Source organism: Chiloscyllium plagiosum, chromosome 28 (genome assembly GCF_004010195.1).
Source record: "Chiloscyllium plagiosum isolate BGI_BamShark_2017 chromosome 28, ASM401019v2, whole genome shotgun sequence".
NCBI classification, from domain to species: Eukaryota; Metazoa; Chordata; class Chondrichthyes; order Orectolobiformes; family Hemiscylliidae; genus Chiloscyllium; species Chiloscyllium plagiosum.
Window position 1 is genome coordinate 17,118,703 of NC_057737.1, and position 17,456 is coordinate 17,136,158.

A 17,456-nucleotide genomic window follows, 5' to 3' on the forward strand; every position below is an offset into this window, starting at 1 on the left:
TGATAACTACAGATCACAAAAATTAGGGCTGAAATCAATACTGCCATATGAACTTCTCTGGCAATTAACAATACTACATGGCCACTGCACTAAGGGCTTTACTGTGGTTCAGTCTGCAGTGAGACCCTACTGGAAAGGGTGCATGTGAATGTTGAGAGGGATTGCTTAAATTTCAGATCATTCTGGAAGAAGCTGTAGCATCTCACAGCAATCAGAAACAGATGTCTGTGGCCACCTAAATTCTGTGGCAATAATAAAGTGAAACAATGTTTTCACTTTGAAAATAATATAAGAGGGTGCCAAATCCCTTAAGGTTTTTCTATCAATACAATGTTTCGTACTAGTTACTAGATTGGGACATATTGCATACAATATAAAACCTAACAAGGAAGGAACACCATGCAAAAAGCTCAGGTGCAAAGTAGTTCGCAATATTCATTTTATTTTCAAACTAAAGACTGAAAAGCAGCTCATCACATCATGCAACATCTCATGATAAATATATCTAAATCAAGTGTATTGTATCAGGCTGAAGTAGATATTTTAGGTGCAGACTGACAGTGTGTGTTTTCAACATTTTCTACTTTCTAGATTTACGTTTTGCAGAAAATTAAATGCAATACATAGAAGCAACTTAATTTGCACAGAGATATATGCTAAATTTGGCTTGGGTCGGGGAAGGCGCAGTTATTCCTAACAATACAGAAGTAATTGTTTGTTCATAACTTACTGCTTGAAGTTTCTTTTTGGCAGCCTTAGCCAGTTCTGACAAGTCCAAACTACTGAAGAAAAACATGAAAGAAACCATAACTCAGGCACCAGATCAAAGAAAAATGCATAAGAAAATATTCTCATTTCTACATGGAGCTTAAACGAAAAAGCCTTTGATAAACTATGGTTTCATAATTTTGTTTACCATACTGTTCACCAATATAGCATACATGGAAAACATTTGAAAGTTCAGCAATATTCTAAAACCACAAAAACTTGAATTTTGCACTTGAGTTAACTCTACCTTGACACTATAAATGAAATAACTTTAAACAGATATACGATGGTTGTTACATACTGTAGAACTCAAATACTGCAATTATTAGGAAGTACCAGTGTAACTCAATGATAGCCATCAACAATTAACCATGACAACAGCAACCTTCAACAATAATGTCCTGCTAAATATACTGTTCTTGATGCTCAGTGGAACTGATGAACTTAATGCTCTGGAATGAGACATGATTTGTAATCATGAATATGTATTTTTAAAAAGCACTGTAAATTTCCTGACAACTTAGTTGTGGTGTCCAAGATTCAATTTGCTTTTGACTAAATATATTGCTGAGACAAAACACATATGCATCCAATGAAAAAGCAATTCTTTCCATTGTGACATTGCAATGACTCTGGTTTCTGGAATACAGAGTAGCACTTATGTTGCACCGTAGCCGCCTTGAAGTCTGAATCTGCAAAACTGGCCAGGAGCTGTAACATCCCCATTGTCTGAGGAAGATATGTAGAAAGCAGCAAATACCAAATTGGTTCATAGAGCTTGGAGTTGCTCAAACATTATTCAAAAAGGTGAACCCACATATGGATTTACTGCCATTGGGCTGACACCTAGAAGGGGCCAAACAGCAAAGGACATTGAAGTGACAAAGCAACACTTCAATTTTTTTTTAAAACACAGGTACTCATCTAGCTCTGGTTTAATGACTTAATTCTTCACCAACACATTGTCCAGTGACAATAACATTTTAGATAGATTTTCTTCCGGAGAGTTTTGGCTAAGTAACAACATATTCTGACAGCATAACGCCAAGTATTTCATGACTGCTACCTATTGTGTCACGTATAGTTCTCACTTCCCCAAAACATTTCTTTCCTCTCCTACCACAAATTCTGACATTTTCTCCCAATCACTGACAACCATTAGCATAACTCTGAATTTAGTTCTTGCTGATTTGGTTATAACATCAAGTAACACAAATTATTTCACGCTAACATGATCAAACCTTAATCCAACTGGATTTGGATTAATTTTTAAAAAACTACCAAAATGTTCCTTCCACCAAATCCAGTTTTCTTTATTCATTACAGGGATGTTGCCATCACTAACTTGGACAGCATTTACTCTTCATTCTTAATTGCACTGGAGAAGGCAATAGTGAGCTGCTTTCTTGAACTGCAATAGATCATGGGATGTAGGAATGGAGTTCTAGGATTTTGACAAGAATGGTGAAGGAATAGTGATTCCTAAGTGGCAGTGTTCTGATGCATCTCTGACCTCATCCTTCCAGGTGTGGAAGACGCTGTCAAAAGGCCTCGGTGAGCTATAGTGCAATTGTTAGATGGTACACACTGCCACCATTGTGCAGTCATGGATGAAGTTCCAAACAAGCATGATTTTTTTCATTCTGGATCGTATCAAACTCAGTGTTGCTGAAGATGTACAAATAAAGGGAAGTGTTTTGAGTTTTGCAGATTATGGCCAGACCTTGGGGAGTTAGGAGCCATGTTTCTCACCTCAATTCCCAGCCTCTGATTTGCTCTTGTAAACACAGTATTTATATGGCTGGTTCAGGTCAGTTTCTGGTCAGTGGTAATTCCCAAGATGTTGGTAGGAGGGGATTCAGTGATGGTAATGTTATTGAATGTCAAAAGGAAATGGTCAGATTCACTCCTGTTGGAAATTGTCATTTGCTGGGCACAGTTGAGTTTGGAGCACAAGTCTTTAGTACTACTGCTAGAATGTTATCAGGGTTGATCGTCTTTGTAGCTTCCACTGCCTCTAGCTGTTTCTTGACGTCAATGAAGTAAATCAAATCGACTTAAGACTCGCATCTGTGATCTTTGAGACCTCTGGAAGAGGTTGAAACGGAATAACTCGGCACTTCAGGCTAAAGATGACCACAGAATGATCCAACCATGTTCCCACACTGCCCACCACAGATCTAGTCTATCACTTGTATCCTTTGAGCTGTCTGAACACTTGCCAGGAGTGGTGCTATCGTGTTACTCTTGGTGATGAACTGACACATTAGATGATTAGGAACTGCAGATGGTAATGAACAGGAATTATCTTGCTCATGTATGCCTTAATGCCATGATACTTCATGGGGTTGAGAGTCCACAGACTCCCACGGCAACTATCTCTCAACAGTTCTGCCACTTCTAATGGGTTTGGCCCACTGGTGTGACAATGATAGTGATGGTGGTATCTGGGCCATTGTTTGATTACTTTGTGGAACACATTCCCCAATTTTGACACCAACTGCCCAGATGTTGGTAAGGAGATTTTGCAAGATCGACAGGTTTGCCATTGTCATTTCCAGTGCCTAGCTTGATGCAGAGCGCTCCTTCCCATTTCACTCCTTTTTATAGGTTTTGTAGTGGTTTGATATAATTTAGTTGCTTACTAGACTACTTCAGAGGGCAATTAAGAGTCAACCACATTGCTGTGACTCCAGACGCACAGCATAAACTAGGTAAGGAAGCAGATTACCTTCCCTAAAGCACTTAAATAGATGAACTTTTATGACAATGAACAATTGCAGTGGTGGAATTTGAACTTATGCCCCAGAACATTAGCTTGGGTTCCTGGATACTTCTCCAGTAATATCACTAGGTCACCACCTCTCCATGAGGTGCTGAGTGAGTAAAGAGATGCTTTTCAACTCTGGATTTTTACTCCAAATGTTACATTGGATAATCATTAAGGTGAAGAGAAGAAACACAGCTGCAAACTATTTTTTTCAAAAATGACAACATTTAAAATGTCTTAAAAACTGTTCAAAGATTCTAATAGCTACCTAATGTAGACTACTATTGCCACAACATAAATCTCTCAGTATTTTGGGGAAGAGGAGATTTTAACATTTAAAAAAAAAAAGGGACCAGGCTTCAACACTGAAGGTGCCATATGGTATTCATTTTGAATTTAGCAAACGTTGACACTTATTAGAAAAGTTTCATTATTTTTCTTAAAACAATTGGTTGCATTCAGACTCAAAATGCAGTCAATTTATGCTTTTACATTTAAATTAACACTGGAGTGCTGCAGTTACATTAGTGCCTGTGATGCTCATTGGAAAGAGAGAGAAATATTAAAGAATAACCACTGGTAGAAACAGTAGAATAGCAACACAAGCAGCTGGCATTATTTTCCTGGATATAGGTTAGTTTTGCACTGGTAGCCTGCACAGATGTTTGGGGATGTCAGTGTTCAGAATACAAACATAAGCTTGACAATTCAATAACCACTGTGCAATTCACATAGAACAATCTCTACTAGCTGCTCATGAAGTGGATTTTACTGATCCATGTTTAACAATCTGTTGACAAGAGGCCCAATTCTGAAATGAGGTACACAAGATCATTGACGGCACTTCAGTGTTATTCCTCTAAGTATGTGATTTGTCAGCAAAGCACCAAGAATCATTGATGTCAAAATGTGGGTCATAACTTTGCCAAATCTTCCAGCAAAAGAAGCAAATATGCCCATAGTCCCAAGAGGCATAAAAAAATGAATGTCAGTTTATTTTTAAGGTGTGGGCGAGGAAGAAAACAGGAAACTCATGAGAATTAGCTGAAGGTCTTGAATATAAATTTTAACTATAATCTGTAAGCAATTGCTTTTTTGCAGGAAAAGAAAACATGTTCAGGAGTCATTTTTTCAATTGAACCAACTTTTTTTTAAATTAATGACACAAGATATGCCCGAAATTAGTTACCATCTCATATTCCACTAATGAATGTAACAATGTCAGAAGCCTTTAAACAATAAAACATTTTGTAAAAGTAATGCAAAATTGAAGTTGAAGTGACTAGCAAGGTAAGATACACTTATGTATTTCATGTAATTGGATAATCTATAAAACAAAAACTCAAACAGCAGCATTTCAACTCTGGCTCCAGTTAGCCCCACTATGGTGAACTTTGTCCAACATTTTACAGGCATGAAACACTGAGAAGCACAGTTCTAAAATAATATTGGCAGAATTTGTGAACAAATGGAAGATCTAAATGAAAAAATACCTCTGAGTCATGCATTTTTGCCGTGTTCTATTTTCCAAGGAATGCAAAGGAGGAAAAACAGGAACATTTGTTAGAATAAGCAACCTAATTATCTAGCATGACACCCAGACTTTGGACATATGTGGATTTGTTACTTCTATACTTAAACACATTGTAACACACTTCATAAGACATTGACAGATCACAATACAAAATGGTTTGTTGGAAAGCAATACTGTTGTTTCATTCATGCTGAAGAGAAGGGTACAAATTACAGTCACCTTCAACAGAATGACTTTCTACTAGCTGGAGCAATGTTTCAGATTATGGAAAATTATGCAGTGAAGTCATCATTCATTGCAACCAAACCTACAACAATGAAGTGCAATATGCACTTGCTCAATTAAATTCACCCAGATTCTCAAGACTATTTAGACTCAAGTTTAGAGGCAATTCAAACATATGTCACAGTGTACTATCAAATATAGAGATCAAAGTCATTTAAATGACTAAAGCTTGCAGCGGTCAGAAATTTATGATTCAGGTGTTAAAAATATTGAAAAATGACAGGACAATAAATAGAATGGATCAACTTTCTTGCCAACAATAACTCCAGAAATTAAATGAAATCTGAATCATAACAGGAAGATGCAAGAAAGGGAAATAATCTAAACTTATCCATGGCATACATCCCAAATTCAGAAAGTGTTGCTTAAAGAGCCAGAGTTCATAAAGAAATTAATGTAAATTGGATCCATTAAAAATATGCATTACCATTGGGAAAAGTATTGACACTCTGGCCCAGATTTTGCTGTAACAACATCTGCAGGTAGACAGACTCACATTTTCTTTTGTGGCACAGCAAGGGAACTGCATGGTGGCTCAGTGGTTAGCACTGCTGCCTCTCAGCGCCAGAGATTTGGGCTCAATTCCAGTCATGGGTCACTGTGTGGAGTTTGCACACTCTCCCTGTGTCTGCATGGGGTTTCTTCAGGGTGTACCGGTTTACCACTCAGGCTAAAGATGTGCAGGTGAAGTGGATTATCCATAGCATTCAGGGATGTGAAGACTAGGTGGATTAGCCATGGTAAACAGTGGGAGTAGGGGTCAGGGTCTAGGTGGGATGCCCTTAAGAGGGTCGTTTCAGACTTAGAATCAGAGTTGTACAGCACAGGAACAGACTCCATCTAAATTAAACTCCATCTGTCACTCCTCAGCCCATTGGTCCATTTAATCAAGATCCCTTGGTAGATGTTAACCTTCTTCGCTGTTCACTGCACCTCCAACTTTGGTGTAATCTGCAAACTTATTAACTACACCTCTTATGCTCACATCCAAATCATTTATATAAAATGATGAAAAGTAGTGGACCCAGCACCAATCCTTGTGGCACACTACTGGTCGCAGGCCTCCAGTCTGAAAAGCAACCTTCCACCAACCCTCTATCTTCTACCTTCGAGCCAGTTCTGTATCCTAATGGCTAGTTCTCCCCGTATTCCATGAGACCTAACCTTGCTAACCAGTCTCCCATGAGGAATCTTGTCAAACACCTTAATGAACACCTTACTTGATGGGCCAAATCGCCGCCTTCCACATTGCAGGGGTTCTATGATCCTATGAAATGGGACTTGGGACTGGAGTGAGCACATCACACAATTCTATAAAGTGAACAGTTCAAATTGAAAAACAACTTTTTGTCATTTATATAAGTGATTTGGATGTGAACATAGGAGGTATAGTAAGTTTGCAGGTGACACCAAAATTGGAGGTGTAGTGGACAGCGAAAAAGGTTACCTCAGATTACAACAGGATCTTGATCAGATGGACAAATGGGCTGCGGAGTGGCAGATGGAGTTTGACTTTGATAAATGCGAGGTGCTGCCTTTTGGAAAAGCAAATCTTAGCAGGACTTATACACTTAATGGTAAGGTCTTAGGTGTTGCTGAACAAAGAGACAGATTCACAGTTCCTTGAAAGTAGAGTCGCAGGTAGACAGGATAGTGAAGGCGACATTTGGTGTGCTTTCCTCTATTGGTCAGAGCACTGAGTATAGGATTTAGGAGCTCATGTTGTGGCTGTACAGGACATTGGTTAGCCACTGTTGGAATGCTGGAATATTGCGTGCAATTCTGGTCTCCTTGCTATCAAAAGCATGTTGAGAGACTTTGAGAAAAGATTTACAACAATGTTACCTGGGTTGAAGGATTTGAGCTATAGGGAAAGACTGAATAGGCTGGGGCTGCTTTCCCTGGAGCGGAGGCTGAGAGATGACCTTATAGAGGTTTATAAAATCACAAGGGGCATGGATAGGATAAACAGACAAGGTCTTTTCCCTGGAGTGGGGGAGTCCAGAACTAGAGGGCATAAGTTTAGGGTGAGGGGGGAAATATATAAAAGGGACCTAAGGGGCAACTTTTTCATGCAGAGGGTGATGAGTGTATAGAATGAGTTGCTAGAGGAAGTGGCGGAGGCTGGTACAATTACAGCATTTAAAAAGGCACCTGGATGGGTCTCTGAATAGGAAAGGTTTAGATGAATATGGGCCTAGTGCTGGCAAATGGGACTAGATTAGGTTAGGATATCTGGTTGGCATGGTTGGACCGAAGGGTCCGATTTTGTGCTGTACATCTAGACGATTCTATGACTCTATAACTGCACATTGGCATGGATGGATTCCATCAGGTACAGAGACAGACTGAAGGGAAGTTTACTTTTAAAATGTGCAACAATTATTACCAGAAGGAATGAGAGGTGACATTTGTGAAAGATTTTAACACAAGAGATTGAAAATTTACGCCATTAGTTTGGTACTTAGACTTGAAATGACAAGACATTCCATTCTGAGGCAAGTTTAGTTCTACCTATTATGCAATTATTGCAAACTCACACTATTCAATGCATTTCAATGGCAAGGCTAATGTGGATGATTTTTAAAATATGATTACTGGCTAAATAACATATTTCAGAGAACAACCTTTCAGCATTTGTTTAATTATGCACCTGCCCTGAGATCACATTTTCATTTGCACATAAGGGGAAGTGCCATCAGCCTGTTATTTTAAGAGTAAAACCTGGCTCGTTATTGCGTGCACATTAAAATATCAAGATATAGAAGTACACAAAGTATTATAGCTGTTCTCAACTCAACAAAATGAGCATAGCAAATATTTTTCCCATCTGAAGAGGCTACCTCAACAAGTGTACAAATTCAAAAATAAGTTACTATTTTTAGACTTATTTGTGTGACATGGGTGTCACTGGCTGGGCAATACTTATTGCCCATTAGGTGCCGTTGGGAAGATGGTGAGCTGCCTTTTGGAACCACTGCAGTCCATGTGCTGTGGGTTGACCCATTATACTCTTGGGAGAGGGATTTCCAGGATTTTAACCCAGTGACAGCAAAGGAATAATGATATATTTTCAAGTCAGGATGGGGAGTGGCTTGGAGGCAAACGTGCAGGTGATAGCGTCCCCATATATTTGATGCCCTAGTCTTTTGAGACAGAAGTGATCATTAGTTTGGAAGGTACTATCTGAGGAGTCTTGGTGTGAATTTCTGCACTGCTTTGTATAAATCGTAAACACTGCGGTTACTGAATGTCGGTGGTGAAACAAGTGGATATTTTGGATATAGTGTCAATCAAGCAGGTTACTTTGTCCTGGATGGTGTCAAGCTTCTTCAATGTTATTGGCAGCAAGCGGGGACTATTCCATCACACTCCTGACTTGTGTCTTAGGGAGTCAGGTGGTGTACTGCTTGTCACAGGTTTTCTACCTCTGACCTGTTTTCGTAGCTACTGTTTATGTGGTGAGTCCAGTTGAGTTGCTGGTCAACAGAACCCCAAGGTTGTTGATAGTGGGTAAGGACGGCAGATTTTCATTTCCAAAGGACATTAGTGAGCCAAATTTTTTTCCTGACAATCAACAATGGTTCCGTGATCATTAGTAAATTCTCGATTCCAGATTTTCTTTTATTGAATTCAAACTCTTCCTCCTGCAGATTCAAATCCAGGTCCCCAGAGCATGAGTTTCTGATTCAATAGTCTAGAGGTAATACCTCTAGGCTATCACTTTCCTTACATCTTTTAACACAGGCTACTCTTTCGATCTTTCGAACATTTCTGCTGCACAACCATCTCAAAGACCCATTTCAGACCAAATATGGAATATATACTTTCAAAGTAACATAAAGGTTTACTTCTGTTAAAACATTGTATAGTTAAAGAACAGACCAAAGCTCTTTACAGATCAACTGTTTTTTCCAGAAGAGCAAAGTAACAGTAATGAGAATCTTAAAATCATCCAAGACGATTGCGTAGGATAATAGTTTTATGATATTTAATGCAAGTCTCTAATTCCACTCCACATCATTTTAGACAGTATTATCTACATTTAAAATATAAAAAGCAAAACCTCTCCTTAAATAGGAACAACTTACACATACACAGCATCTTTAATGTACAAAATGCTATAAGACACATTGCAGACAAATATTAGTGTCACAGATGTCAAAGTAAGACAAGGAAATCAGGAGTGGGGACTGAATAAAAAAAGGTTTCTGAGAAGACTTTAAAAATAAAAAGGACACAAGGTGGAGCTAAGGGTCGAGAAAGGAAGTTTCAGAAGTTTGCTAATATAACAAACGGTTCTAGCACTGGTTGAGAAAAACCATGCAGGTAGCATCAAAGCACAGAAGAAAGATCAAAAATGCCAAAATGTTCCATGTGCTTAAAAATCTTAAGAATCTGCTTTGGGGCTGTCTTACATGTAAAACAGATTAATAAAAGGGGCTCAATGCACTGCTCTGAATTTTACCTGCCAATCCTTTCAGTAGGGTGGTAGTAGGTTAATTGCGCTGGGAAGAAGGTGTAAGAGGTTCACACATATCAATAGACAATGGCAAGAACATCTGTGCTGGCTGTAGGTAAATTGTTGGCTCCCAGGTTTTACAGGGAGGTCTCAAATGTTAAGTTTTATAAGATCTTAACTTTGAACTTCCCATTTAATTCAAGGCAGAATGGAGTTAAGGATCCAGAGGATAGCTAATTAGCACTTCTGCCTGGATATAAGCCCCATTTGAATTACATTGCCATAGTTTTGGGAAGAGATAGTTCATAACAAACAATTAAAGTATCTGTAAGTTTCTTAAAATGATCAAAATCCCAGATGGCCTGTTCCCAAGATGACCAATTTCAACTTAAAATCCCAGATAGCCTCTCCTGCCAAGATCATAATTTCCCTTCCCACATTGACGGTGCCCTCCAGCGCATCTCGTCCACTTCCCGCACCACCGCCCTTGAACCCATCCCTCCCTATGCAACAAGGACAGAATCCCCTGTTCACATCTACCACCCCACCAACCTCCACATCATCCTCCACCATTTCCACCAACTACAAATGCACTCCACCACCAGAGATATATTTCCCTCCCCTATCAGCTTCCGGAGAGACCATTCCTTCCACAACTCCCTCATCAGGTCCAAGCCCACCAGCCTCCAGCACCTTGCCCTGCCACTGTCGGAAGTGCAAAACCTGCACCCACAGCATTCCCCTCAGCTCCATCCAAGGCCCCAAAAGGATCTTTCCACATCCGACATAAATTTACCTGTACCTCCACCAATGCTATCTACTGCATCCATTGCACCCGGCGTGGTCTCCTCTCCACCCGGGAGACAGAACGCATCCTTGTGGATTGTTTCAGAGAACATCTCTGGGACACCCGCACCAACCAACCCCACCGCCCCATGGCTGAACACTTCAACTCCCCCTCCCACTCTGCCAAGGACATGCAGGTCCTGGGCCTCCTCCATTGGTAAACCTTACCACCCTGGAGGAAGAACGCCTCATATTGTGCTTTGGGACCCTGCAACCACACTGGATCAATGTGGAATTCAACATTTTCCTCATTTACCCTCCCCCACACTATCCCTTTCCCAAGTCTCCAACTCGGCACCGTCCTCCTGACCTGCCCATCACCTTTCCCATTTATCCACTCCACTCTACCTTCCCCCGATCCCCCCCCCACCCCCCCCCCCGCCCCGACCTATCACCTTCTCACTCACCTTCATCTACCTATTGCATTCTCAGCTACCTTGCCGCTAGCCCCATCACCTCCCATTTATTTCTCAGTCCCCCAACAACCTACAAGCCTCATTCCTGATGAAGGGATTATACCTGAAACATCGATTCTCCTGCGCCTGGGATGCTGTCTGACGTGCTGTGCTTTTCCAGCACCACACTCTTGACTCTGATCTCAAGCACCTGCAGACTTCACTTTCTACTTCTTAAGGATGATGTAAAATATTACAATGGAGGTGGAGTTTTGGTCATTCCACAAGTTAAAATCAGGCCATTTCCTGTGGCTTGGAACACAAGTTGACAATCGAAGAGTGTTAGATAATGCTACTTCTAATTTGCTTGTCACAGTAAATGTCACAAAACTAGAAATTTTGTTGTGTGATCCTTCCAATCAGTCATTGGTTCTCAAATGTCCTTTAAGTTATTAGAAACTAAAGAGATCCTAATAAAATAATCAAGTTCTGAAATGTATTTGCTAGAGTACCTTTTTGCAACAAACTAAATGCTTTCTGAAAATACAAATGAAAATCATTAAATGAATGGCTACGGTTTTTTGATTAGATTAGATTCCCTACAGTGTAGAAACAGGCCCTTCAGCTCAACAAGTCCACACCGACCCTCCAAAGAGTAACCCACCCAGACCCATTCCCCTGCCCTACATTTACCCCTGACTAATCCACCTAACAGTATAGGCAATTTAGCATGACCAATTCACTTAACCTGCGCATCTTTGGAATGTGGGAGGAAACCAGGGTATACGGAGGAAACCCATGCAGACACTGGGAGAATGTGCAAACTCCACACTGACAGTCGCCCAAGGTGGGAATCGAACTCGGATCTCTGGCGCTGTGAGGCAGCAGTGCTAACCACTGAGCCACCATGCCACCCTTTGGTTGGCTCATCAGTAGCCACTTCTACAACCTGTACAATCCAGTACACCATTCTATACCTCAACTGCATGTAGCTTTGGTCTGAGAGATTAGTTAAGATTTTCTATTTGAAACAGGAAATTCTAAAACTGTTTTGGATTTCTAACATCTGTACCTTTTCACTTTCAGATCTTCTCCAAATTTCCCCATTCCTCTGACATGTTTAATCAATGCTTCAACAATCAAGGGTCAACATTTCATCTTTATATCTTGTTTGCTTTTTGGCCATTACTCATTCTTCAGTTCTTGGCTTCTAAGCAGAGTGGCCCTTACTACTTTTATTTTTCTGAACACTTTTGTCTCTTCTGGTATTCATGCACTCCATTCATACGAGAAATTATACGCAATGCTTTCCACATTTGGCAGTTGTTACTATAAGACTGGACATGTGAACCTCTTTTCAAGCTAAATGGGTGCTTCTTCTCCATGAGTCTTAGCCAGGAAATGTAAATGCTAGTTTCAAATGCAGTTTCAAATATTTTGTTTAGTGTTTTTTGCACACAACTTTACATTTTTAGCATCACCCAGGTGAGCAATATCTCAGCTATTATTAATTTAAAATGTGTCAACAATCCAATATTTACAAAACATAAATCCATGATACTGGAAGTAGTGCTTAAACCTCATTCCATAATTTGGAATGTTTTAGATAAAACCATATTTGAACAATATAACCATTTAGTCAACATAGCAACATGAAAAACTTGAAGTGCTATTAAATCTCAATCCTTCCCAAACTAAATTAGAACAGTTAATGCCTGTCTACAAGACAAATTTTAAATGGCCATTCCTAACCGTCAGGAGGGAGATAATTAGTTGGCTCCAAAGATTCTCAACTGTGTTTTTTTTTAAAAAACACTCCATATATGTTGTATCTTGTTAATTTGGCTCTGTCAACATAACTTGAAAAGCAATTGGGAAAACTGGCTAGAAGCTGAAGAATAATATTTCATTACTGGAGGTGACTAAACAATACTGTTACACCCAGAAAAGTACATGTTCAGACTGCAAAATACAATTCAGCTTCAAAGCACAACAACAAATACTCAACCAAAAGAGTTGGTGGTAGTGCGAGATCAAAGTGAGTGGTAATTGTACAAGAAACATAGGTTATATCTGGAGGAGATGCAAATGGCAGTGACGAAGCTGTGCCACCCAAACACCAAAATAACTGAAAAAGGAGTTTAAAACAATTTGCAAAGGAAAATAAGTGGAGATAGAGAAACTTGGTGACTGGAATGGATTCATTATAGGAAGCAGGGTACAAAAACATGCAATTGAGGCACTTTTCCGTCATAGTTTCTCCATTTCTGGAGTAGTCTGAGTCAGGAGAAGGAAGAATCAGAATCAGAGATGAATGTGAGAGATAATGAGACAAAACTGATGAAGCTTTACATTTGAGATACAACAGATAAAAAAGATGATGGAGGAGTCATGAGTTAGACTGGAACAAAAGACTGCTCCATATACTTGACTGCTGCAGCCATAATAGTTGCACATTGCAAAAAATTTTATTTGGAGGAAGTGAGTAGGGTTAAAGGAAAAGTTGTTCCACTGGCTCAACCTCTGTTCAAGGGAGAAGCGGAGAGCTCTCAGACTGAACTGATGGCACATGACCACGACAAAAATAAGATGGTCAAGTTTAGGAAATTAAAAATTGTTCAAGTGACTGTGGGCACCTGAAGAGTTACTGATTTAGATGGGAAGAACATGAAGGTTATGATCCCTGTAAAGATGGATAAAGATATAAATTTCAAAGTGGGTGATGCAAAGTGCAGCACAACCAGACTTCACGTTTTAGGACCTTTACTGGAACGTACTAAAATCAATGCAGACAACTAATGTGCTAACCTACAACGCAGTCCCCAAAAACACAACCAAAATCCCATGCCACATTTACACATTAGACAACATTCTCGGCAGAGATACCATCTATAAGACTATATGAAATAGGAACAGGAGTGGGCTGATCAGCCCCTTGAGCCTCATCTTAAATTACTGCCTCATTTCTGAGATTATGCCCGCTGGCCCTAGACTCTGAGGGAAAACTTCCTCTCAACATTTACCCTGCCAAGCTCCTAAAGAATCCTATATGTTTTCTGTGAGATTGCCTCTCATTCTTCTAAATTACAATGAGCACAGTCCCAATCTGTTTAACCTTTAGTCTTCTGAATGAAGTCCCAGCTCCTCCCAGGATCCTTTCTGCCATCCCCACCAGACCAAATCTTTAACACTCCTTTTTAAATAAAGCCACTATTCAATTTTGTGAACATAATCAAATGGATTCACTGCAGCAAAGATGTTTTCACCTTTAAATTTCTGCAAGTCTTATTTTTGCCCTCACCAACATTCTGCCTGCTGGCTAATGTGAACATGGAACAGAGAACACCAATCAAATGAATCTTAAAAACAGCCAAAGCTCTTTATGTGTTCATTTATGAAACAGCACTGTAAATTCAATTCCAAGTAAAATTTGGCATCTTTACGTATTAGCATGGTAAAAAAAGACTTTTTTGGCTAGATGTGAAATGTTCACAATGGTTTGGCATAGCAACACTCGTTTTTAGACTTCTTTCCGAAACTTCCGTCTAATTGATTCTGAGTGTATGTGTACAGCAATATCAGCTGCCCCCTCCTGTGTTCGTGTTTAAATTGGGGCTCTCAAAAAGGTTTTGACCAGAGTGTCTATTCCTATGACAACAAGATCACATGGTTAAACCTCCGGATAGATTTCACAACTGGTCATATCTCATCTTATCTTGAATTAAAGACGACAGTTTAAGACATAACCATCCTAAGAGTCCAGCAATCGTAACAAAAGGGAAACAAAAATACTTCCAATCTCAACTTTAATCAGTTCAGTCAGGCAAGAACAGGCTGAAAAAAGTGTGTATCAGGCAATTACAGTTTGTGGATATGGGAAAGGCAGTAGGTACAAGCTATTCAGAGCTGCAGGATTACTAGGGGCAGGGGTGATGGCAGATATTCAGAGGAGATAAAGATAGAGTCATCAACTGAAGGACTGACCATTCAATAGTGAGTTCACTGCTTCGGAGGAGTAGCACAAGATGAAAAAGCATTGGTGTTTGGTTTCTGCAAAGTGGAAATTAATTTGTCAGACAACAACAGCACTGCTTTTGTCAGCAGGTTTAATGACAATTAAAGGCTGGGATTGAAGACAACTGAGAATGGCATTCAGCAAGTTCAAAGGGAGACAGGCTAGGCACTAAGCGAGTGAAGAAAATGAAACAACATTGCGCTAGCAGTCCTCAATGGAGAGTTGAAGGTAAGAAGGATCAGAGAGATAGAGCCAGATGGAGCAGAAATATCAGAGATAGGAAAAATTAAATAAACTTGTTCAAAGTTTGTGCGAAGATTTGTAGCTCGGGTGCTCGTTGTTGTGGTTCTGTTCGCCGAGCTGGAAGTTTTTGTTGCAAACGTTTCGTCCCCTGGCTAGGCGACATCATCAGTGCTTGGGAGCCTCCTGCGAAGCGCTTCTTTGATGTTTCCTCCGGTGTTTATAGTGGTCTGTCCCTGCCGCTTCCGGTTGTCAGTTTCAGCTGTCCGCTGTAGTGGTTGGTATATTGGGTCCAGATCGATGTGTTTGTTGATGGAGTTTGTGGATGAATGCCATGCCTCTAGGAATTCCCTGGCTGTTCTCTGTCTGGCTTGTCCTATGATAGTAGTGTTGTCCCAGTCGAATTCATGTTGCTTGTTGTCTGCGTGTGTGGCTACTAAGGATAGCTGGTCGTGTCGTTTCGTGGCTAGTTGATGTTCATGTATGCGGATTGTTAGCTGTCTTCCTGTTTGTCCTATATTGTCCTACAGCCAAAGCTCTTTGTGTGTTCATTTATGAAACAGCACTGCAAATTTAATTCCAAGTAAAATGCAGCATCTTTACGTATTAACATGGTTAAAAAAAAAGATTTTTTGGCTAGATTTGAAAAGTCTTTGTAAAAGACAAAAGATAAAAAGTAACTTTTAATACTGCCACAAACTTCACAATATAACAGGTGTGACCTAAGTACTGAACAAAGTTATAAGCATCATGCCAAAATCAAGAGGCTGATTCTTAAACTTCTCAGAGCTTATCAGAAAATGATCATTGCATTGACCAGCAATTATGTGGACCTGCAAACGTTTAGTAAAACAATCAGGCAAATGAAGTTCTGAATATCTTTTTCTATGAGATTACTGCATAAGTCATAAATTCAATTAGACAAATCCAATTTTAAGACTAGACTGAAAATGAAGCTGAGGTTAAAAATTGGAACCAGGTTTAATACTACCAAGCTCTGAAGCAGGAGCATCATTAAGTACAAATTAAAGAAATGGGAAAACAACCAATCAAATAATTTCTTTAGCATCTTAAGGATGAGCAAATCTGCATCAGTTAAACAGAACATAAATATACTGGTTGATTAACTAGCTAATCCATCAGCTTTGATGTGAAACAAGATGGAGTCTCACCTGTCAGCCATCTGGGGAATGACATAATGCCCATTTTTGTGATCTGTGGGAAAAGGAGAATGAAAATATTAGTGTGATGCTAATAAACCCATGTCAAAAGACAGACACTGTGGCTCTCAGCTCAAGCGAACAATCCTTGGAAGAGTATTCCAGGCTTCATATTCAGTGGAAAACAATTAGTATTTCCCAGTGCTTTGGAAGTTGTCTGCACCACACATGTGTACCATTAGCTATTAAATAGGACTTTTAAAAAATGCAGCTCCAGCATATTATTTGTTAGCTTTATTTTAAAAAAACAGTATTTACCTGAATGTACTGCATTCACATCTGCTGCACAATACTATAAAAAGTTATGAAAATAAAAGGTTGCTATGTACCAGACCAGCATTCATTTATGAACTATTAATGCTTCATGTTGCATTAAAAAATTTCTTGTTTTATCACAACATGAGAAATGTCCTGAGTAGATTCAATTAAGCAAGTTTCATCATCTACAGATACATTAGCCACATTTACTGCAAGAAAGCGAAATGAAATTATCCAAGTTTGATTTTTAAGAAAACTTTCAACAGGTGTGGACAATACAAGCAATTCTACATTCTACTGTTCATCTGTTGTTATGAAAAAGGCACCAGTAGACACTCTCCTTGAAATGCTGCAGTGAGCAGAACTAGCAACTGTGGGAGAAACACGTCTCTTGCATAAGGCGGACTCATCCTTATTCACACATCTCACAGCTCAGTGTCAATAATAGAAGGTACAGACAACATGTTATATAAAAAGGAATAAAAATATACACATGTCAAAGTATCCAGGATGCTCTTAACACACTACTTATAAGCCATGAAGTTTTGAATATGTTACAGCATTGCAATGTGGCTCAGGCGTCTACCATTGGTGCACAATAGCAGCAGTATCTATCGTATGAAAGATACACTGCAGCAACTTGCCAAGCCTCTTCCAACATCA

At 39.6% G+C, this 17,456-nt stretch overlaps 1 protein-coding gene across 1 annotated transcript in view; it reads right to left on the reverse strand.

The window, feature by feature from the left end:
- The window catches only part of git1 (G protein-coupled receptor kinase interacting ArfGAP 1), a 218,084-nt gene that overhangs the window by 66,528 nt on the left and 134,100 nt on the right, over window positions 1-17,456 (reverse strand). Inside the window, exons 9-11 of the mRNA XM_043718410.1 lie at window positions 16,488-16,530; window positions 5,032-5,058; window positions 731-782 (exon numbers count right to left, since the gene is read on the reverse strand). Of these exons, the coding sequence (XP_043574345.1) occupies window positions 731-782; window positions 5,032-5,058; window positions 16,488-16,530 (122 nt within the window). The remainder of the gene's footprint in view (window positions 1-730; window positions 783-5,031; window positions 5,059-16,487; window positions 16,531-17,456) is intronic.